At 42.0% G+C, this 22,707-nt stretch overlaps 1 protein-coding gene across 1 annotated transcript in view; it reads left to right on the top strand.

Moving 5' to 3' along the window:
* LOC110957341 (neurexin-3b) overlaps window positions 1-22,707 on the top strand; it is a 373,395-nt gene that overhangs the window by 320,022 nt on the left and 30,666 nt on the right. The window contains 2 exon segments of the mRNA XM_051936556.1: window positions 689-860; window positions 13,263-13,573. Coding sequence (XP_051792516.1) covers window positions 689-860; window positions 13,263-13,573 — 483 coding nt within the window.

The following is a 22,707-nucleotide window of genomic DNA, read 5'->3' as shown; positions in this document are numbered from 1 at the left end:
CCCCATTGCCACTCACTCAAGTCCTGCCTCCGCTCTTAAACCTTTTGCTTGTAACGCCTACATGCCCATGAATACACAAGCAGTCACAGTAAAACACGCTGGCAGCTCATGAAAATTAGTGGGGTCGAGGGGAGAGGAGTCAGAAAATGATGGGGAGGCGTCACGATTTATGGACATGGTATAACTGGTTTAGCATTAGCAGCTTAAACAAAGCATATGGTATTCATACAGTTTGTAAGGACCACAGCAGAAAAAGCATCTGTCCTGCCAGTTTTGTAGTGACAGGCTGCAGGGAGCATTACTCATCATTACAATCTCTGCTGGCAGCCTATTTTCACCACATTACAGTGGTATAATGAAGCGTAGCACGCAAGCGTCCTCAGGTTCTCTGAGTAGTTCACCATTAGCACCAGCCGAGGGCGTTCATCCAAGTAGCTTTATTGAACTTTTTACAGTTAGTTTATCGCATAATTAATTCATTACTGCACAACAATACATGTAGGTGGAAGCTTGGTGCAGTAGGAGTTCAAAATTTTCCAATTCATCTCGCTTTGACAGCTGTGGCACTTGTTGAGAAGTGGGACCCATTGTGTTTGATTGATTGGCATTTTACCAGTTCAGTAAAGGACTGTTTTCAAAGACCACCAACTCATTCTGCTCTTTTTTCTTCTCTTTGTGTCTTTTCCAGGAACAAGGCAAAGTAGGCGTGACATTCAACATTGGCACAGTGGACATCAGTGTCAAGGAGACAACCACGGCAGTAAACGATGGCAAGTACCATCTGGTCCGATTCACCAGGAACGGGGGCAACGCCACCCTGCAGGTGGACAACTGGCCGGTCAATGAGCACTTCCCCACAGGTACTGTTCCTGTTATTAATCATTTATCTGATTCAACCTTAGAGAAAAATGATAGTCTTAATACCACTGGACGCCATCTGTTTATGCTAAGGGCACCACCGAGGAGAAAAATCCAAAACGATTCACTGTCTCCTGCTCTCCAGAGCGAAATATCTTAGATGACTAAAAGGCATTAGCCGCCCCACGCTATGCTCATGTGGCCGTCCATGCCTCAAAAAACCTCTGTCCTTCCACACCATCACACCTGACTCCACAGGAGATTAGCGCACCAAGCTCGAATCTTTTGTCTTGCAAGAGGCATTAACTGTGCGACATCTGGCCGGTTCATTTCAGGAAAGGGATTGAAAGGCACCGAGAGGCATTTGGTCGGTGGGCAAGCAGGGAGAGGATAGAGGCAAAAACCAAGGGTGGCCTGTTGGCCAGATAAAGCTGCTGCCTGCCTGTATCTCTCATTCCCAGGTCAGCAGAAGCAGAACAGCAGCAGAATACAAATAGGGTCATCAAACGGAGCCCGCTCCATTTGGAGGCTCAGGCACTCCCTTCATTGGGAACAGATATGTGCTGCTCAGCTAGCGAGGTGAGAGAGGGAAGGAAAGAGAAAAAAATCTTCTCCCGCTTCTACTTAACAGTCCATTAAATTGAGTTGGCTCTCCTCAACTTTGATATCTGTGTCTCCATGTCAACCAGCTTAGGAGAAGCCACCTTTGTTTCCTCGCTTGCTTTTACCCTCACTTCAATTTCACTCCAGTGAAACGGAGCGCAGTTAAACAACACAAAGCGACAGTTGAGCCAAGTAGCTGGGACAAAAGATAATATGAAACTTCACTGATCTCTTTGGTAAAACTGTGGCGTAGCAGTGAGTCGTAATTGGACAGAAGGAGATGATGAATAATTAGACCGTGTTGACGATTAAACCTTATTAGCCGATCAAATGCACTTTACATTCAAATTTGCATCCGTTCTTCTCAGTTAACTTGCTATTTAATATTAACTGCAGTGAGATGTAGTCAGTATCAAATGAAACTGCATGACTTGGCCTTTCAAATGATGCCAGTAACTCAACTTTTTGAAATTACATCAGATTTGATCAAATCAAAAATCTGCATGGTTTGCAACACTTATTTCCTTTGCACAGTAGGCGCGTATGTTTCCCAATTTCTAAATCTTACAGCATCCTACCATCTTGGTTCTGATATTGCCAGATTCTAGACAATGTCCCCTTCACATCTAAGATATCTCTATTGCTTGCATCTTACATGTAAAAACATCGGAATTCCTTCATGCAGTATTTTTATTCCTTATTTTGAAGGCTAATATAAAAAAATCCGCAAGTACCATCACATCAAATGATGGAAAATCTGGATAGCAAAGGTTGTTCTGAACAAAACAAGGTACCCCAAGTATAGCTAGCCTTCCAATAACCAAGATAAAAGCTTAAAAGTAAAGGTAGTGAAATCACCCTGACAACAGCCTGGAGCTCATGGGGTTAAATATTGTTCCGTTACAAGATGCAGAGCGAACATGAAATGTGTCCAAGAATGCAACTAGCCCAAACACTGACAGAAACAGAAATAATACTGAAATGCTGATGCTACTTAATGGTGAGGAGCGAACAAATATGAGTTGATCCCTTTCACTTCCCAGCCCGATGTCTCAGCAGCCCTACAGCGTGCTCCTTAGCCGCATGCCTCCACCGAGGACAGGGCAGCTTCCTCTCCTGGCGTGACCTGGCACGCTGTTTTGGTTTGGTTCAATGCCAGCGCAGGTGACGTTAATCTCTTCTGTCTCTGGCTTTCTTTTGCCGTTGGCTGTCTTTCGCTTTTCTTTGACCAGATGAAGTTAGACGGGTTTCATAACTGCGTTACAGCCGCAGCTGCTGCAAAATACTGAGAAACTCCAGGACATGCACGCGAATGACATCTCCGTCACATTCACACTCACATGTGCACAATGCTCAATGAAAGAATTGAGTTAATCAGACGAACGCGGCTGCGTTGTTGCACAGAGGTAGCTTTTGTCTTGTTCCTTAAACGCTCTGCATCTTTAACAGCTTGTAATCTGAGATCGGAATTGAACATCTAACACCTTCATAATTATCTCAAAGTGCCTTGTGCATGAGTGTTCACTTGTTTTCTCAACTCCTGTCAATATATCCATCAATATCTGCGTTCAAAAGTCAGCATCCCCTCAGAAATCACTGCTAGATCTCCACTAGTTTGCATCTCAGCTTCATGAATGCACAACAGAAAGAACTCTTTTCACTTTATAGCTTTGGATTCCTCCCAAGTGATCCCACTGAGGTTTGTTCCCTTTTCTGTCCACCTGCCATTGTCTTGAAATGGAGTTGAGGTCGGGGGATCGAAAACGTGGTAATTTCTTTTTCTCTTCTGCGCAGGTAATTTGCAGGACATTCGGCGATAGTAATTCAGCAATGATTGATTTTCTTTTTTTTTGCCCTCCCTCCCTTGTAAAGGCGTTGTCATCTCTTGAGTAATTACATGTTAGGCTGCAGACTCATCGACTGCTTTCTCACACCCCTGATGCTTAACTTGAAGGCAGCAGCTGCCACGAGGCTCTCAGGCCGCTCGATAAACAGTTACTGGATCTGGGTATGCCCTCTCTCCCTGGTAGGGAATAGGTGAGGACAAAGGTGTCGGTTGTTTGCTTATCACTCAAAGCTGCTTGCAAAATAGCCCGGGGTGTGCAAATTGGACAGCTCGACTGTGGTGTTTACAAAGTTGGCCCACCAAAGTATGAAGACATTAGGATTCACTGGAAATAGCAGCAGGAGTTTTCGACACCACGATGTGCTTTTGAATATTGAGCAGTTTTTGACAAGAATTTCCTTATTTGTTGCTTTAATAGTTTCCACTTCATTAACAACTTTGTTATTTGTCGTTTTGGCTGTCGTTGTTAACACTTACAACAACATTGTGCTCGCTTGGTAAATCTGGAAATCCGCAAAAGCAATATTGCTGAAAATTTAGGGAGACTCAGCACAATGTGTCAGTAACAATCAGATGATCATTAAGGTTTGAAGATCTGGTGTAACACCAAACTGGCCAATTGTACTAGTAGTTCCAACCATCCACTTCGACTTTAAAGAGACCATATTGTACACATTTATAGGTTTCTAAATGTATAAAGGTCTGCTAGTGTGTGTTTTCGAATTTTAATGTAACAAAATACATTATTTTTATCATACTGTGCTTTACCACTGCACTTCTTCTTATCTTCTGTCTCTGTTTTAGCTCTTGACTCTTTAGTTATTCATCATAACAGCTCTATGAGTACAGGATGTAACCCTAAAAGACTTTATTTGAGTTACTTGAGACTATATAGGCAATATGCAAATGTGTTACACGGTGACATAGATAAGTAACAAACTCTGAGCTTCAAATGAGGCATTTATGTCCTAAAGAGCAGTGTTTTCTATGAGACAGAATGTCTCCCATTGCTGTGGACACTAACGAAAAACCCCAAAAAGAATAATATGAGCTCTTTAAACATTCAGTACTCTCCCTCTTAGTTCTCCTGTACGACATGATATTGTTACTAGCAGTTGAGATGTGCCAAGTTCTGCTCTTACGTTTTTCATTTCAGTCAATTAATTTCCAGTTATATTGAAAAAGCATCCAAAACAAGAAAAAAATAAACGAGAGACAAATCAATGAACAAAAAAATTGCTGCCAGACAGCTGAAAAGATAACATAATTAAATCAACACTTTAGATGTTACCACAATGCTTTATTAAATATCTCAGGGCCAAGCTCAAGTGACAAGGACTAATTAGTTTCTGTGCAAAGTGCAGAGCAGTAGATTTAAGGTCAGTTTCTTAGCGGCAGCCAAATTCTAGATGCACATCATATTAAAATGTTGTTCCAGGTTATAGTTGGGCACGGAGTCTCTGGAGTGGGCTTTGGAAAACCTAAAAAAACACATCCTATTATATAATGTCTGGCAAAACCAAAGAAAATACACAAGTGGCCCTTCAGTAAAGAGGCACTTAATTAAGTATTGTGGACACCGTAGCTGCTCTGTTTAGTTTTTTAATAAATGGATGTGAATCATCTTAGACCTTGGAGCACTCTGTTGCCACTTTCCTAAATACAACTGCTGGTGAAAATCAGTTGAACAATTCAGATGTAAATTCTACCTTTACGTATTTGGGTCAATATATAATTGAGGGACTTTTGAGGTAATGTTTTTTATGTTCATTATGATCATGTCTTTACAATTCCATAATTATTTATTATGGAAAACAATCACTTATTAATAAAAAAAAAATACTGGATATCCCTAAAATGTCAACCGAATAACCATCACAATTTATTAAAAAAAACACCTTTTAATGAGCTAAACAACAATATCATGAGTCTATTCAGAAATAGTTTTGATTGTGTTGTTTTTATTAAGTTTAGATAATCATGACAGATATTTCTTTTTTGGCATATATGGAAAACAACAAATTGTATCTGTGTCTGAGAAATCGCTTCAACTAAGTTCTGCATTACAAAAACAATACTGGAGGAAGAGTGTTAATTCCAGATCACATGACCTGCTCAACATGATGTCATTTCCTCCTGAAGAAAAGACTGAAAGACTCCAAGGCTTTCTGAGTTATTTAATATTAAGTAGTGTGTGAGTCAAGTGTGGATTTATATCAGCATGTCAACAGATTTACTACAATATCTCTATAAATGACTTTCAGTTTCAATTTTACTCAGTTGTATATATAATATTTAGAAGAATCTTTGTGTACACTGCAAAAACTCAAAATCTTACCAAGTCTATTTGTCTTATTTTTAGTCAAAATGTCTCGTCCCACTTGATTTAAGATAAATTCACTTAGCAAGTGACATTTCAGCAGATGGAGGGACTTGTTTTAAGACAACGCATCTTAAATATCTTAAGTCAAATAATCTTGAAATTATCTTGTTTTAACCCTCGCGTTATCCTGAAAATGTGGAAAAAAAAAAAAGATATTTTCACAGTGAAACTTCTGATGTCCACATTTTTAAGATTTTTGGGAAATTTTTGAGCATTTTTTTGGTGGAAAGAACATCCAGAAAAAAATCAGCCAGCGAATTTCGTTGGATTTTGGTTGATTTTTTTCTGAATATTCTTAAAGAAAATATTAGAAGTTTTACTGATATATATGGAATCACTTTAGATACTTGTAGAATTTTTTTTTTTGGAAGATTTTTATTCATTTTTGGAAAATATTTACAATTTTGACATTTTTTAAATTTGTATTTCTTGCCAAATTTGGGGATTTCTTTTAAAAAAGTAAAACTTTTAAGGGAAACTTTTAAGGAATTTTCTTCCTAAAAATGTTGCAATTTTTTTTTTAAATTTGGGGAATTTTTTGCTGAATTTTCAGATTTTTTTTTTCAGAGAAGGAAACAATATTTTTTGGTGCCGTAAATGAGGACAACAGGAGGGTTAAGACACTTAAGCTTGACAACGCTGGTAAAATAGAGCTTAAAATAAGTTTTCCCAGCTAATTTTAAGATCTCAGTATTCTAAATATCATATCTTATTTCAAGAAATCTTCCCAAGCCATTTTCACTTGTTGTTTTATTGGCAGATTTTTTTTCACTTATTTCAAGGTAAACGTTCCTTGAAATAAGTTCTTTCCCCTTGTTTTGAGAGGAGCATTTTTTCCAGTGTGAAAATGCCATGTGGTGTTTGGTTATAGGCGGCCATGTTGGTTTCAGGCCTGAAAACAGCAGAAATGCCAACTAAGATACAAAAATTCTCGCAATTATATATTGACCCAGTTACTAATCAAGTTTGATTGACACTGTCAGAGAGGTGTTTAATTAGCAATATGTTTAGTATTGAGGTTGTAGTTTGCAGTGATATTTGACTGGTCTGCATTACAGAGAGATGATTTAAATGTTTATTTCCAGTTGCAAGCACGAGGAGGAAGGAATATTATGAACTAATTTTGACACAGTGTAGTGCAAATCCACCACTAAAGGCTGTAGTTGATAAAAGCAGCCAGTATAACGCAAGCCAATTCAGCTATGATAAGCTGTATAAAGGCAGAGCTGCACTGGATTGCGTTTGATTGTATTTCTGTGTCTGGTAACAGAGAAAATAAAACATATGTGTGGATTTACACATCAAGATTCTGGTGCAGGTGTTTCCCTAGTCAGAAGAAATAAAGGCAGTGAGGCTAATTCTGACAATAGCTGCTGAAGGATGGAAAAAGATCACTTTTATTAAATAATTGCATGAATTATGCAAACTGCTCCGTGCTGGCTTGTTTACACCCTGTCTGATTGTCTAACTGCTTGTTTTGTTGCACTGTCTGACTTCATTGCGGCAGCGTTTCCGTGTTTCCGTCTTATCTCGGCAATTACTTTGAGTTCGGCGTCTGCTTTGCTTTTATTGACAGTTCAAGTGCGGGAGGCAGACTCCGTAGAAAGAGAGCGAGACGATGACAAGTGATGAAGATCCAGGACCTCAATGTCAAGCCCGCTGAGCTCAGTAGACATTAAGACTTTATTAGTATTAGTACCCCGAGTGATGTTCACAAAACAGGCTTACGTAATGGAAAAAAAACTGTGCATTTCGACGTTTGCAGTGTTGAGAAAAAAGACCGAAAAGGACTTCCATTCTTCTCCAAAACAATATCCCCACACTGATCCCGTATTTCCATCAGGCTTCTGCAGCTTACACGTGTGTGCTTTTCTGTGTGGGCTTTGGATTTGTGTGTGTGCGTCGACTGCATTGTCTCTTCCTTTCTCTAATTATCCTCCGCCTCTAACGGTGCCCTCTCAGATTCTTTTTTTGTCCTCAAATTCCTCTTTATCCGTGTTTCTCCTCCTCTTTGCCAGTCGGCGCTCATCATCATGGCCGCACATCTTCTCCCACAGTCCCATGTACTTGTGTGACAACCCACATTACTGCAGGGGCTTGTCTTTGTTTAGTGAGAGGGTTCCAATTTCCTTATATAACGCTCCCCAATCCCTGTGCTCCCTTTTGATTTTGGATTACATGATCTTTTTGCGTGAGTTTGAATCTTTGAATCAAAGAATTGCCAGACCGAGCCAGGCGGAAATTGTGCATCACACTTTGCCTTGAGCTGGCCGAGGTTCAGGCGTTGTCTCAGATGAATGACCATTGGCCTAACTACTCTGCCGCTGCCTCGGGGGGAGTCCGTCTGTGTGTGTGCGGTCCATCATTTGTGGTGGGTACAAGAGGCTGGGTTGGTCATAGAGAGAATGGCCTTGTGTTCATTTTCAGACCGCACATGCACTCAAATAGACGAGGACTTTCATCCGTGCGCCGATGCACACAGTGTCACGACTCCCACAACCTGAAACAGACCCGGCGAGTCGCACGGCTTGGAAATATCTGCCAATCTTTGTCTTGAAATACAGACAAAACAATTCCTCAGGAGCGAGATAAATCCCTTCGCGTCCCCGGGGCCAAACATGATTAGCCCTATCTGCGACACAATCTTTGTCGCTCTCAGAACTCAGACTAAGCTGAGTGTACAAGCCGCCAGTCTAATTCATCCTTTCAACACCATAAATTTCAGAGCGCCTTGATAAATGATGAATTTACTCCCTGGCTTTTGTCTGACGTCTGGGAGGGAATGGGAAAGGAGGATCGAGGGGAAGGAAGTGGCAGAAACATAGGGGACACGGGTGAATGGGAGAGAAATGCAACCGCGAAAGGAACACAGAAGCATTTAATGGAGTAGAAGACTGAAATGAGTTGACAAAGGAGAGAAACAGCTGACGTGTAGGCTGATAGATGGTGCAAGAATGGATGGATGAAGTGGAGAAAGGGAAGCGGAGAGAGGGCGCGTGAAAAGCAGATAAATGATACCAGGATTGTGGCTGCGGCTGAAGAGGCCAGATTCAGGCAAGAAGAGCAAAAGAGGGCTGATTGCTGAGACACAGAGAAAGAATAGCAGAGCTGCAGATGAAGTAGCAGAATGGTGCTGGATGGACGGTGGGCAAAAGAGAGACAGAACAGAAAGAAACTTGAGTATACGTAGAGCAAGGGGAGGAGAAGCAGAGATGAAAGTGTGGTGGAGATTGGAAGGAAGGTGGGTGGCGCAGGATATTCATAACCAGCGGCGGCAACAGCTTGCTGTGGAGTTGCGCTGTGGAATGATGATTTTTGGACAGGGCCACACTATATCAAATGTACTCATCATCCCCAAATGGAGAGAATGCCAGGAGCCTGTCACGGTAGCCATTTTCACAGTTTTGATGCGCTCTCAGCACTGGCCCCGCGATGGTACCCCAGCGAGATTAGTCTGGCAAGCAAACGGAATAGAACGAAGCCACCAACCAGCAGATGACTGTCTCCGTGCCAGTGTTTGTGTTGACTGAATAGCTGCCACCGATGGGAGAAAAATTCTAGACGTTGTTTTGGCTGGGAGGAAAATATGGTGAAGGCATGCATCAGAGCTGAAGCAGACACAAGCAAACTGTAAACAAAATAAGAATGTGAGGAAAATATTTTTTTACTGGATTAAACAGGTTTGCATTCAGCCGTGCATACAGCAAAAAATAAAAGATGAAATATCCTTGAAATATTCAGAAATTCAGTATGTCACTGAGTAAATAGAAAACTCTCCAATGGTGCTTTTATTGGCAAGGTCGTCCATTCTGAAGTCACCTCTAGAAATTGAATATCAAATTGACAAACTGGAGAGATTTTTCTCATTAGTTGGACAATTAGCTTGTGGTGTATTCATTACAGGGGGGGCTGTCACCTCATTAATCACCCGGAACAATGTAAGAGCTATACCTGAGACCATGCCATTAGCGATGCACAGCGAGCTTGTAGCTTCTCTCAGTTTCAGACATGATTTCACTGCAGCTAAATAACAATACGGAGCCGCTCTGGGACACTCAGCCGAAGACTAGAAAAAAGTTGGAGGGATTACAAAGTGTTTGTCGATGCCGCTCATCCTCTCCCTCCTCCTGTCCCGTTACTCAACCCATTCCATCACACTCCTAACCTTTCCGACTGTCCTCTGATTTCACATACAACCATCATGCCTCCCTCTGTGGCCCTTGTCCAGACGAGAGTGTATTTGGCTGCCACCTGAAACCTGCTTGAGATCAAAGGAACGGGGAGGGAGTCCTGCTAGTAGCTGATTAACCTGCTGGCACGCTGCAGACACAGTCCTTTAGCTCCTTGAGCTCCCTCGCAGCCATATCCACACTCCTTCCCAGCTGGCTGTAAACTGAGCACTTGGCTCGTTCTCGTCTCTGAATAGGTAGGAAGGAATGATAAAAAGATAGAACTGGGAGAGGAAACTGAGAGAAGCATATGGTTTTATAAAACTGTGGCGAGTTCACACCATGAGCAAATATAGTCGGTAGGCGAGAGATGTGAAGTTTGGAATCAGGTGTGAAGCCTGAAATGCCTGAGCCATGAAAGAAAATGAAGTAATACTCGAGATGGTGCGAGGACGAGTGCGATATCATAGCCAGAAACCGTGTGGTCGCACCCTCAATCAGGTGGCTTTCCATAAAAGTGAGCGTGTGACGTTAACAGTAGCTCAGTCACCGGAAAGAAACCTGGCAGCGAAGCCAGGCTCAGTTCTGAGGCCTCGCCCTTTCAGTTGTATTTTGCTGTAAACGTTTCTGTAACTATGGCGTTTTTTCCCTTTCCTTTAGTACCGTCCCACCTGGGTACTGACTGACATCTATGCAGAATTCACACTCTTTTGTCATAGCCTCAAAGTGCTCGAGTTGTACGTCTCAATTCTCGGTGTCGACAGCCTCGTGGCACCTTTCACAGGGAATGGCTCTGTGACTGTCAAACATAATATCGCAGCCCTGGCACATACACGACGGATCATCGTATCATGCCAAAAATAAGCACACACACACAGCATTCCCTGTAAAAAGCGGCAGTCTATTATCTTTATTTCCCATGTACCTGGAAGTGTGTTATCCGCAGTCTCAGAAGAGGGGGTTTGAGGCAGCCGGGGTGTAGCTATATTTTTTTTTTTTACCCAAAAGGCCTCCCACCATGTCAGTAATGATCTCATTTGTATGCATTGTCCTCTTCAAATCTGTGTCACTGTGGGACTCTCGCTCCCCAGTAGGTCTTCTGTACTTCAAATTACCACTTCCTCCTCCAACGCTGCCCTCCTTTTCCCTGCAAACCTGCCACACAGCCCCCTCCATCCCAGTAACTCGCTGCACCGAAGCGTTCTTGGCCCTTGAAATGTAAAAGCAGGTGGTGTCCAGTGGGAGAATTAGTACACATAAATTACCTCCAATTTGCTTCAGAGAAACACAGTTAATGCATGTCTGCCTTTTAGAGCACTTCATATCCTTCTGTTTGTCTTTGTTATGTAATATGATGTAGACCCTGATGTGTTTCCAATGGTTTTCTTACAGGTTATTTATGATTTGTGTGTATTTAAACCTTGAATATGTTGTTAAATACTGGTGTGGAGTATGCTATATAAATATTAATTTTAAAAATTTAAACTAAAGTAACACTACTTGGTGAAAAAAAAAACCCATAAAGCTTTTATAAATATTCCTAAACAAAGATAAAACGCTTTATAAACCACTGTATAAATGTGTGATGTCTGTTGCCAACTGTTTCAAGCTGTTTGTCAAACTTTTAAACTTTAAAGGCAACAGCGACATTGAGCGCTATCAAATGGCAAATAAGAAAATCCCGTTCAAATATACCCGGCCAGTAGAAGATTGGCTTCAGGAGAAAGGTAAATCTTTATCGAACTTCTAGAATGTTTTTCTTTTCTTTTTATTTTCTGTCATTCCATCGGCTTGTTCCCTTTCAACCTTTTGAGAATGAATAACCATCCCTTAAACCCTTTAAAAAACCAAGTAAAAACAAAGCGTTCTCTTTTTTATGTTGTTGTCCTCTCCTTTGATTTTCATTCTCTTTTTATTTCTTTTACCTTTTTTGTCATTGCCATCTTTTTACAATTTTGTTAAATCATTGTGTCCAGTTAAAGGGACTGGGAAGATATTTTATAAACAGTGCAACAACAAGATGTTAATTGTCAAATGCTCCTAATCTTCTGTGCAAAATTGACTCGGAGACGGCATTATCTATGCTGCAACAGTCGGCCGATTGTTTTGAGAGGAGAATTAACTCCCTTGGCTCAAATGCTCTGCAATGTTTGAGAACAAACTAATCAGTGGGCATATCGCCCTGAAAACTTTCCAGACAGCAGGTGCTTCTCCCTGCTGTAATTTATCTGATTGTAGTTACACACATCGCACAGGATAAAATCCTCACTTGTTTGGTGATGGAGAGCTAATTGGAGCCTTTTTGACGGCAAAGCGTCACAACGGGCCTGCCAAGGTGCACCGTGCCCTGACAGAGCTGTGCTTTTCAATCACTTAAATTACCAAATCAGGAGCTCATCTATGTTTTAGAGCATTTTTGGGGTTAAAAAAAAGCAAGTCTCCAGCTTTTTTTTTGGTGCATAATATATTTTCTTACTCGACATAACACTATTATAAACTGCATTTTAAATTCATTGCACATAAACATCTTAACCTGATTATAAAGTCCCTTTAACAACCGCTAAAACATAGACAGGTTTGAAAAATCCCATTACTGCTGCATGCATGACTCCACACGTGCTGTTTCATTTTCTGTGATATGAGCGTCTTGTCCCTGTCATTTCATACCTAATGTATTATGGATCGTATAACAAACAAGCTTGCAGTGCTATGTGTCTGCAAATTATACAAATGAGATTTTTAATTATGATTCCTGTATTGTGAAAGTTTGGTGCATTTTCTTTTTCATAATTAATGCATGAGCAATGTGTTTTGACAGTGATATTTTGGCATCTCATAATGAAATTCACATGAATTGTAGTCGGTGTGTGTGTGTGTGTGTGTGTGTGTGTGTGTGTGTGTTGCTCATACTTTCGTCAGAATACTCCAAAGCCCGTATACATATTTATTAATCATTTTACCGCACAGGTCCGCTGTTTTGTCCTGAGAATATTAAGAGGACTTGTGGAACATGTTCCAGCTCATTTCTCATCTATTTTTGTCACATCTGCATGCGTTTGGTCCACTACGATATTTCTGCTATACCTGCATAGTGTGTATTTTCCTCTTTAGTAGCAAAAGGAAAAAAAATAACATTACATTGCATACATTTTTTCAGCATAAATGCATGTTGTATCATCATCCATAACCTCATTGAATCAAGCAGTAAAGCGAGATGTATGTGTTATCAGTTATATTTAAGTTTCCAATCCCTGCCTCTATCTTGCAGTGGAAGTGTAGCTCATCTTAAACCTGCTGCATGTCAAAATGCTTCCTGTGACAGCTTTTTCTGCCTGTTACATCAGATTATTCCTCCACTTTGCATCTTAAGCGTATCAACCCTCTCCCCTCCCTCCTGCACCAGGCCGGCAGCTGACAATCTTCAACACCCAGGCCACTATCTCGATCGGCGGCAACGACCGGAAGCGGCCCTACCAGGGTCAGCTCTCCGGCCTCTATTACAACGGCCTCAAGGTCCTCAACATGGCCGCCGAGGGCCACGTCAACATCAAGGTGAACGGCAGCGTGCGGCTGGTGGGCGACGTTCCCGCCAGCCGGGGCGCGGCACGCACCACCACCTCCGTACCGCCGGAGATGTCCACCACCTTCATCGAGACCACCACCACTCTGTCCACCACGACCACCCGCAAGCAGCGCTCGCCACCCACTATTCAGGTAAGACCGATCGGAGGCAAAGAGAGACGTTTATGCTTGTGGAAGTGTCTGTGGTGAGTCACTGCATGATGTAATTCAGTTGGCAGTTTCCAGCAGACTATTTTTTTTTGTTTTTATCTGTATGCATTCCAATGATTTGAAAATGAAAGATGGAAGAATTCCCTGAATGCCCTCAAGATATTCGAGCAGCACAGATGGTAACATTTTGTGTGTGTAAACCCATGTGATTACACACCTCTCTCCCTGCAAACCAAGTTTATAGATCATTTGAGTGCATTTCAATTTTTCACACTTATCTCGTCGGAAGTATTTCTCCAGATAGTCACTGCACTAAGATGACAAAACGGCAATGCACAGAAGTCTGCACAAACCTGCAAATTTTGTCTTTTTTTAGATAATGTAGCACAACGCGATAATTAGTCGAGTTGAACATCAGGAACTGGTTCCAACTTTGAATGATTTTAAAAGAAAATGCACTTACTGTAAATCTACTGCTGTTCGTCGGCACCATTAGAAAGGTGAGTTGAATGCCTGCGTGTCTTCACGTCACCTGGTGCATTTGTCTTGTCATGGGGCAGATTACTAGCCTAGCCACGCTAGACCCATTCTCTGAAGACGCAAGGGTCTAGGCACGCTCGACAGGGAGGGAGGCGGGCTAAAAGGTTGTCTATCAAATCACTCTGCAGCAATTGGGTAGGTATACAACCAATCAGCGCAACGAATAGGCTGACGGAGTTCCTAGAGCACCAGAAATCAGAGGATGCGGGAGTTCTTTGAAGCCTTATTTATACAATCAATGGGTGAAGCTCAAGTATATTACAGACATGTTAACAGAAAGATTATTTAGAATCGGTGCTAATGGAGCTCAACGACTGTTGTCGTTTTTGTTGTCGACCCTGTCAGAGAATTAAATTCATTGCCGTGGGTTGTCTAGCGTGGCTAGGCTAGTTGTTTCCGGTTGTTTCTGTCAGAATCGTTGCGCCTCTGTTGTCACTTAGTTACGCCCGCCTTCTGTCTCTACACTTCATGGTGATTCGTCCGGCCAGTTTAAGGAGCATCCAGCCTCGAGCCTTATGGAGGGTAACTAGACCCACCCTGGCAGAGAATTAAATTTGTTGCCGTGGGTTGTCTAGCACGGCTAGGCTAGCAGATTACTGGAAAATCATTCAAATTGTTGCACAAGCCGTGTGCATTACCCTTTTTTGTTTTTAAAATTAGCTAAACATTCAAAATGGTGACCATTTTCAAGATGGCAGACATTGTTGTCATGTTTTAGCATCTTCTGAATCTTTTAACTTGGTTATCCAATTTTTATTATCTTAACATTGTCTCCTACATTATTGACACCTTATAATTCAATTCTGGCAGTGGAAAGCATCCATAAAACACAGTAAAATCCTGTGACTTCAAAGTCATATTGGAGTAGCAAAAGTCTTAAAATTAGTTAAGATAAATGCTAAAGGTTTGAATGTGCTGTTTCAGGCCTGTTAATGCTATCAAGAGTGTTTGAATTAAGCAGGTGCTTTTGAATATCAGAGCTTGAAGTCAAGAGATTTTACTGCAGTTGGAAAAATTGATAATATTTGCACAATATCCTTATGTATTAGTAGGTAGCAGATTTTGCTACCAAGACCAGCTATTTTCCTGTTTCCTGTTGGCTTCTTGCGTACATACATTCATCATGACAGTGGCCTTGATCTTATCAGTAATTCTCAGCTAAAAAAGTGGGAAAAAAACCTAAGTGTCTACAATGCCAAACCCTATAAAGACATTCTCTAATTGTGTGTTCAACTGCATATTTCTTGGTAGTAGATTTGAATGTTGCAGACATCGATTTTATGTCCGTGTCTGTGGGGTAAATGCTGTGTTTTCTTAGTAATCAGGTTTAAAAATGCGACAAAGTGAGACGTCAAGAAACACGCACTCCTGTCCATTTTCCACTGTTTTTATGTGTTATTGTGTTTTGTGTGGCGTGCGTGGGCGGATTATCATCGAGCTGCTTTGTTTTTTCCTCTGCTTGGTCTGTCAAGGTCAGGATACTGTATTTCTCATTCTATGGAGGATTGAAGTGCTGCTGTTCATTGAGGTGTGCAAAGCCGGCCTTGCCACTGCTCCCTTTCTCTACATTCCTCTCTTTTTTTCCCATCTCTGTCTATCGTTATCTGTCACTCATCCCTATTCCGGCCTAAGAGAGGCCTTTCTCCAATATGTCCTGAGTCCAAGCCAATGAACGTCACCACTGTGCCAAGAAAGTAATCACGCCAAGCAGTCTTTTGACACCCAGAGGACAAATTGAACCATTCGTTGTCCATATTAAAGCAATCACTCTCCCTCAGAGGTGAGACACGCTCGGGGGAGAGGTTGTTTGGTGGACGACAGACAGGGACCGCTGTTATCAGCCTCTCCACATCAACAACAGATTGCCCGGCGTGCAGTGATGATGACCCTTCATGTCAGCGCTGACACTTGCGTATCGGTATCAGTGCAAGTGTGGAGGAGGCCAGAGTGAGGGCTGTTAGAAAGCCACTAAATACCCGCTGATTTGGACAGAAGTGACAGCAAAGAGTGGAAAAGTCAAGCTTTCATATGGGAGGTTTGAGGGTCCTGGAAACAATGGCAGAGCGGTTCATATCCATTCCGTCTATGTGGCATCGGTAATCTGCAGTGATGATGACTGAGCCGAGATACATTACAGCACCGTCTCTGGCACCATCAACAAGGTCATATCAGATAAGAAAAAATGTGGCATCGCTGGGAAAATGGCATTTTGTGTCACAGGCTATTAATATCAAAGGAAGTCAATAAAGTTCTGTGTGCTATGAAAGAGCTTTTATACGAAGCACTCTCCTTTTCAAGGTGAAATGATGAAGCGATACCTCTTTTGTCAATACCCAGGATTCAGCTGCTAGATGCCAGATGATGCACTTTGGGTGACTTAACAGCAAACATTTCGGCTTTGCCCTCGCCAACTTTTATTTTTGTGTTCCTTCGGAGAGCACGCCTTCCTCATTCTTCTTCCACGGGCTCCCATGGCAGGGCCCCGCTTTGATTCACGCTGCCATGTCACCGAATTTCATTTGCCGAGGCCTTTAATTTTACAGTTCCCCAGTGGGCTGTCAAATACTGTGGTGTGAGAGGTAAAGAGAGGACCTGTACCAGTCTGGCAGATTTCTCCACCCCTCTGGGTGGTATAGGGGAGTTGAGGGAGTCGAGCTATCATTAGTGATGTACTGTGGTGCTGAAAGAGAGCAATAGGCATCTGACACAGTGCCGGACCGGAGCGTGTGTGCCGCTGTTTCAGTGGTGTGAGCTGAAACGTGTGTGTTTTGGGCTCTTCTCGCGCGTCTATTTTTGGTCTGCCTCGCCGACGCTACCTGTTTCTGTTTCTGAGGTGAGAAGTGCTGAATCCCTGGACATCTCAGGATCAACAGAATGAGAGACGGGGGTGGGAAGTGGAGAGAACCAATCTCACGCTTAATTAATGATAGCTCCGTGGGGACGCTCTGCAGACACGACAGACACGTTTCATTCCCATTTACTCTCTCTGTGTCACTGTATTACTCGTGTGGGTCAACCAGACACCTGGGGGACCAAAGAGGAGTGTAGACAGGATATTAGAGTTTAAACTTAAAGGACCAGCGTGAAGGATTTTGTGGCATCTAGCGGTGAGGTCGCATATTGCAATCAGTTCCATCACTCCTGCCTTCCTGAGTGTGTAGGGGACCAAAAACAAAAAGCACAAACATCCATGTGATAGATTTTACATGCTGGGCAAATAAATATAGGAAATATGTGTCATCTCTGGAAAAATAGTCTGCACATTCGTATTAATGCTCCTGAAAACTTTCATTGAAGTGCTAATTTGGGGTGACTTTTCGAACATCGACGCATTGCAACAAATGTGTAGACTATAGTTTTCTAAATGAGCAGGAGAACCTACAGTTATCCCACTTGAACATAAAAATAAGTCAGTTTCTGGCTATTGGAAGAGGACCTGCTCCCAATGTAGAGATACGAGTGATTATACACTAATGAAAACTTAATAATCCATATTCTTGCATTTCAAATCGTACATCTGCCTAAATTGTACATGTTAGTCCTGTAGGCTCGACTGAAAGAAGAGTTGAATTAGTATTTAGTAGCAGTTCGGTTAATTTTTAAAATTTTGAAGACATGCAGGAAATTTATGAATGTCTTGCATGCTAAAATTTTAATAAAAAACCTGAAAAGTATATGAATATTTTAACTAACAGCAGTCTACTGTAAGCTGGTTTCTTGTGTTACAAAATACAACTTCATATTTGTGGGACATAAAATACATTTTTTAAAATGATCATAAATAAAATCTGGGTATTTGTTTGTGGAAAAATGCTAAAAACACATGATAAGCCATTAATCTTGAGTGGCTTTTCAAATACTTGGCTTAGCTAAGTTACAGTTTTAAAAAGTAGGTCCACACTTTGGTTATTGATGAAAGCCCTAAAAACACATCTTCGTGTGTCAAAGTTACATAATTACCCATTTTAACACATGAAAATAATCCTTTCCTGCCTTATAATGGTTTGAATGGTGCTTTACATTGTTGTTTCCTTTAGAACGTGTAGCTCTTTGAAGTCCTCGTCCAAATACTCTACACTGCAGCTCAAGCACACCAGCTCACCTCTGACTCAGGCATGCACCATAAATCGATCCTAAAGATGAAGAAAAATACTGAAAGCCCAACCCTGCATAGGCTCGTTCTATTTAAATATGTATGAAACCTCAAAAGTTTGAATCAGTACAGTAAAATTTCAAGGTGAAAATACCTTATTTTGCTCATCTTTTAGCATATAAAACCCCCATATGAACATGTTAACAAGGTTTAAAAATTCAATGAAGGAGTCCTTAAATGTGTTTTTAAAAAGTGCTGTTATAACACTGGAATAGTGTACATGCAAATTAATTCAAACTGCAGGTTTTTTTGCAGCCCACCATTTCCAGTCCGTGCTTTAATTGTGAAATGAACCCAATGATCTGGCTTCTTTTTCAGATCAATGATAACAATCAGATGTTCGCGTCTTGAGATTTTTTTCAGCTGCAAAAAGTTGATCAACCATACAGCTGCAACAGCAAATTTCAAGGGTTTCCGCCACGTCATCTGTGTCTCTTCATGACCGTTACAGATGATCTGAGACCTGGCATTAGATATGTCAACAACACTCACCATCTATCTTGGTGTAAAAAACCAGCGTATCTTCTGAAGATTTAACCCCAGTCATCATTCGGCGTTCTTTATCCATTTAGCAGCCGGAACATTTCTTTGATCATGTGCCGCATACGAGGGTGACTAATGCTAACCCTGTTAGCTTTAGCTGCCTTCCCTCATCCCTTTCCACCGCATTATGTAAAGCCATGCACAGATATGCTAACATAATGGGAGGATACTTGTTGCACTGGTGTATAAGATAGGGGCATTCAGGCAGTGAAAATAAGATCAATTCTCTCTTTCTGCAAAACAAAATTCACAATCCTCCATACTGTCATCATAAATATTAATTAGACCTTTATTGATTTGTTCAGTGAATAAGGTCTGCAGAAGGAATAATGCAGTGATCACTATATTTAAACAAAAGTAACGTATTTATGTTATAAATCTGTTCTCCCCAGGCAGTATTTTAGTGTCCCCGTCTGCAGCGTGTTTGACATTCGTTCTGTTGGCTGTCTGAGCTCCAGTGTTCATAAGTGGTTTCTGCAGAAATAGAAATAGCTTGACAATTATTCTGCAAGTTATGCAACACATAATTAAAATTCTACTAGTAGCCCGCAGCATGAAAAGCCAGTAAAGGGATGGTGGATAATCTCCCCTTAACGAGGAACAACACTGATTTTACACATCAGGTCGTGTCTGTTTATAGGTGTTGTTGAGTGCTACTGCATGCGAAAAAAATAAAACGTTACATAAAAACATATTTTTGTGGCTTCAGAGGGAGCTACTCAGATTCTGCTTTAGGTGTTGTTATTTGTGTCCACTGCTGCCAAAGATCTGGGGAGGTGACGTTAACCAGACGTCTGCAGTCTAAGCTTCATGTCTGCTTGAAGCTGGTGACCCAAAGCTATGCTAGCCGCTAACTGGAGATTTTCAGCAGCTGTATTTTGGGGCTTTGTAGACATCAGCCTGAGACAAGGTGCAAAAATGCATGGAAAAAGAACAACACCCCTGCTCATCTGGAGTGATTTGGGGGGGGGGAAAAGATTTTTTTGACCCCTGGAATTCATTTTGTGGCCTTGTTCAACACGTCCAACACCACATGTGGCAATTTTGGGGCATTTTTGGCCTCTGTCACATTTTTACACCAACAGAGACTAGAAGTAGAGATAACGCACTTTTTGTGCAAAGTTAGAATGTCATAAATCTTTTAAAATCGCAGACAAACACAAGTTCGTTTTATTTGATTATTCATTTCTTTTAATTAATCAAACCCAGAATCAACATGTGCAACATCTTTCCAAGGGGAAAAACAATGGTTTTACCTGCTATAGATGTATTAGCAATTAACCATTTAATTTGTACTTGTCTCCTCTCTGCTCTGTGTGAACACAGCCTGCAGTGCAACAGAAAAGTCCCTGAATTTTCATAAAGTGACTGTAAGTTGCAGCTGGGGAAGCAGGTTTTTAGTTGTGCAGAAGATGGGAGATTCTTACCGTCTCTGGTTAGCAACGGCACGCAAATTTGTTCAAGAGTAAAGTGATTTTGATGAGGTATCCCAGTTTTAGGCTTAGATTTGTTCAATTTTTCCCCACGAAACCAATAGTCACACATTTTAGGCTCAACAAACCAATGATTCTTTCTGTTTTCACGATTTGTGTCTCTAAATATAAGATAAAAGATGCAATTTTGGTGATTTGCCATGCATTTAAAACCTTATGGTGTTCAGAGGTATAAGCAATCAAAAGTTTTGCCTTCATTCTGGGTTGGAGATGGAGTTTTGCAGCGTTACAACATGCTGCTACTGAAAAAATAACGTGAAACTTTGCTCATAGCTCTCCCTGTCTCTCCCACATTGCAAGCTCTTCATGGCAGCTTCATTCATCAACCCCATTTTCTCTTCAGTCCCGTTGAGCATCAGTCCAGATGATATAAATGACCCTTTTACATTTGTTCATTCTTGTAACCTAGAATGCTTAAAAGCTCCCAAAGTGCAATGTGAGAATGTGGGTCTTAATTTATAGAAGTGGAAAAATGATGGTAAACCAGAGCCAGGTATAGCTTGATAAGTGGCTAACTAAGCCCCTTCAGCTGTGTAGAATTGTAGTTGGACCAAAGAATAGACTTTCCGCTTGCCAGTTTGATGTGGATAGCCATTTTGGGAATACTCATTTATGCAAGGCTCTCTATCATGGGAGATCAACGTCTCTCGTTCTCAATTAACTCGCGCTGCTGGCGTGAGATGTTTGGGAACAATTAGGACAGGAGGCTGCAATCTAGAGTACCGTGGGGGAAAGCAGCTGAGGGAGAGACACTGAAAGTGATTTGCATGGTTCCCGTGTTAAAGAAATTGCTCGCGTCCATCATCTTCAACTGGCCTGGTGCTCAGGAGACGGGAAAATGAGAGGTAAATTGTTTGTAGTTTAATTGGGGTTTTTTTTCTTTCTTTCTTTCTGCTGAGAAGCGGCAAATAATGCTGTATCGATGCACTTGAATTCACATGCCATGATGACAATAACACTGCGCTGGATCCACGCGGGTTTGTGATTTCTGTGTTCGTCAAGGTGTTTTGATAGATAGCGGGAGAAAAGTTTACAGCAAAGGTCACAAACCAGAATTCCAGATGCAGCTAATTTGGCGTCCACTCTCCCTCCTGAACGCTCCCAGTGTTTTCCTCAACGCACTTCTCTTTTCTCTGTCTGCAAAGTACATCAGGGATGCTGCTTAACGCCTGGGGATATATGATAATCACTGATTTATTCTCTCTTCAAGAGCTGGTGAGGAAGGCGCTGTGCGGCATGCTGCGCGCCTCCACGTGGTAGTCGGCTCGATGATGTTTGATGAGTGCGTCGGTGTGCAGGTGTGTGAGCCAGCAGATGCACTCCACTTCTCCACCTGCTGTCAGTCGTCTTTTTCTTTTCCAGTTAGTTAGTCTGTGTGATCACCTTCCCTCACAAGCAGGCGCCTAGACCTGCCAGTAATTGTGTTAAGGTCAAACTAGTCGGCAGGTATTCCTCCGGATGCTTTCTTTATTCTTTCCCTTTCCTGTTTTATATTTTCTCCCTGCTTTGACAGTATCCCTCTTTCTGCCTCTTTGTCCCGCTGCCCTGCCAGGCATCCCAGCTCCCGGTGAATTCTTGGAGATGAATGCTGGAGGTCCGCTAGCTGCTCAGTAGGTCCAATTAGGAGACAGCAGACTGATGGGAGGCCCTGCTGGTGTGTGTGGCTCATTAGATGAGTAAGACACACACATGCGTGCAGACAGTTTGTACAAGGATCTCTTAATCTTTGTCTCACACATCTGCAACATGCGCCACCAAAGTAAGCAGCCGCGATTTGCATATACCGGCGCGTGCACGTGCACTCGAATCAGTTAGCCTTGTTGCTGTCACATCCGCTGTCGGAGAATTGGGAGGATTTTTCGATGTTTGCTGCCAAATACTACCCCCTCCCTCCCTCCTTCCTTCCACCACCGCCGCTCTACCATCAACATGACAAACTCATTCCAGCGCTGTCATGGACTGACTGTCTTCTCCCGGAGTTCGTGTGCAACATCCGGTTGTGATTTATGAATTTTTCATGTCACTTGGTGTGCGAGAGAATATATACATAGAGGCTGTGTGTTGATCATGTGCGTGTCTGGTGGTAGTTTGTCTCTCAGTGTGTGAGAACCAGTAGCTAGCTCCAGGGGTTTTGGACCACAGGGGGTTTTTGTAATGGATGTCCCCCATGCCTCACAACACAGCTTATCTAGATCCTCCGGGAACACTCGTGTATGTGTGTGTTTGACTGCGCGTAAACCTGTCTTGTCGGCCGCCATCGTCACGGCAGGACACTCGCACACCAAGAGGCAAGCCAAACAACACGCATCAGTTACACGCACGCACACACACACACACACACACACACACACACACACACACACACACACACACACACACACACACAC

This window comes from Acanthochromis polyacanthus, chromosome 16 (genome assembly GCF_021347895.1).
Source record: "Acanthochromis polyacanthus isolate Apoly-LR-REF ecotype Palm Island chromosome 16, KAUST_Apoly_ChrSc, whole genome shotgun sequence".
Lineage (NCBI taxonomy): Eukaryota > Metazoa > Chordata > Actinopteri > Pomacentridae > Acanthochromis > Acanthochromis polyacanthus.
The sequence above is the reverse complement of the archived record's forward strand: the minus strand, read 5'-3'. Positions and strand labels throughout refer to the sequence as shown.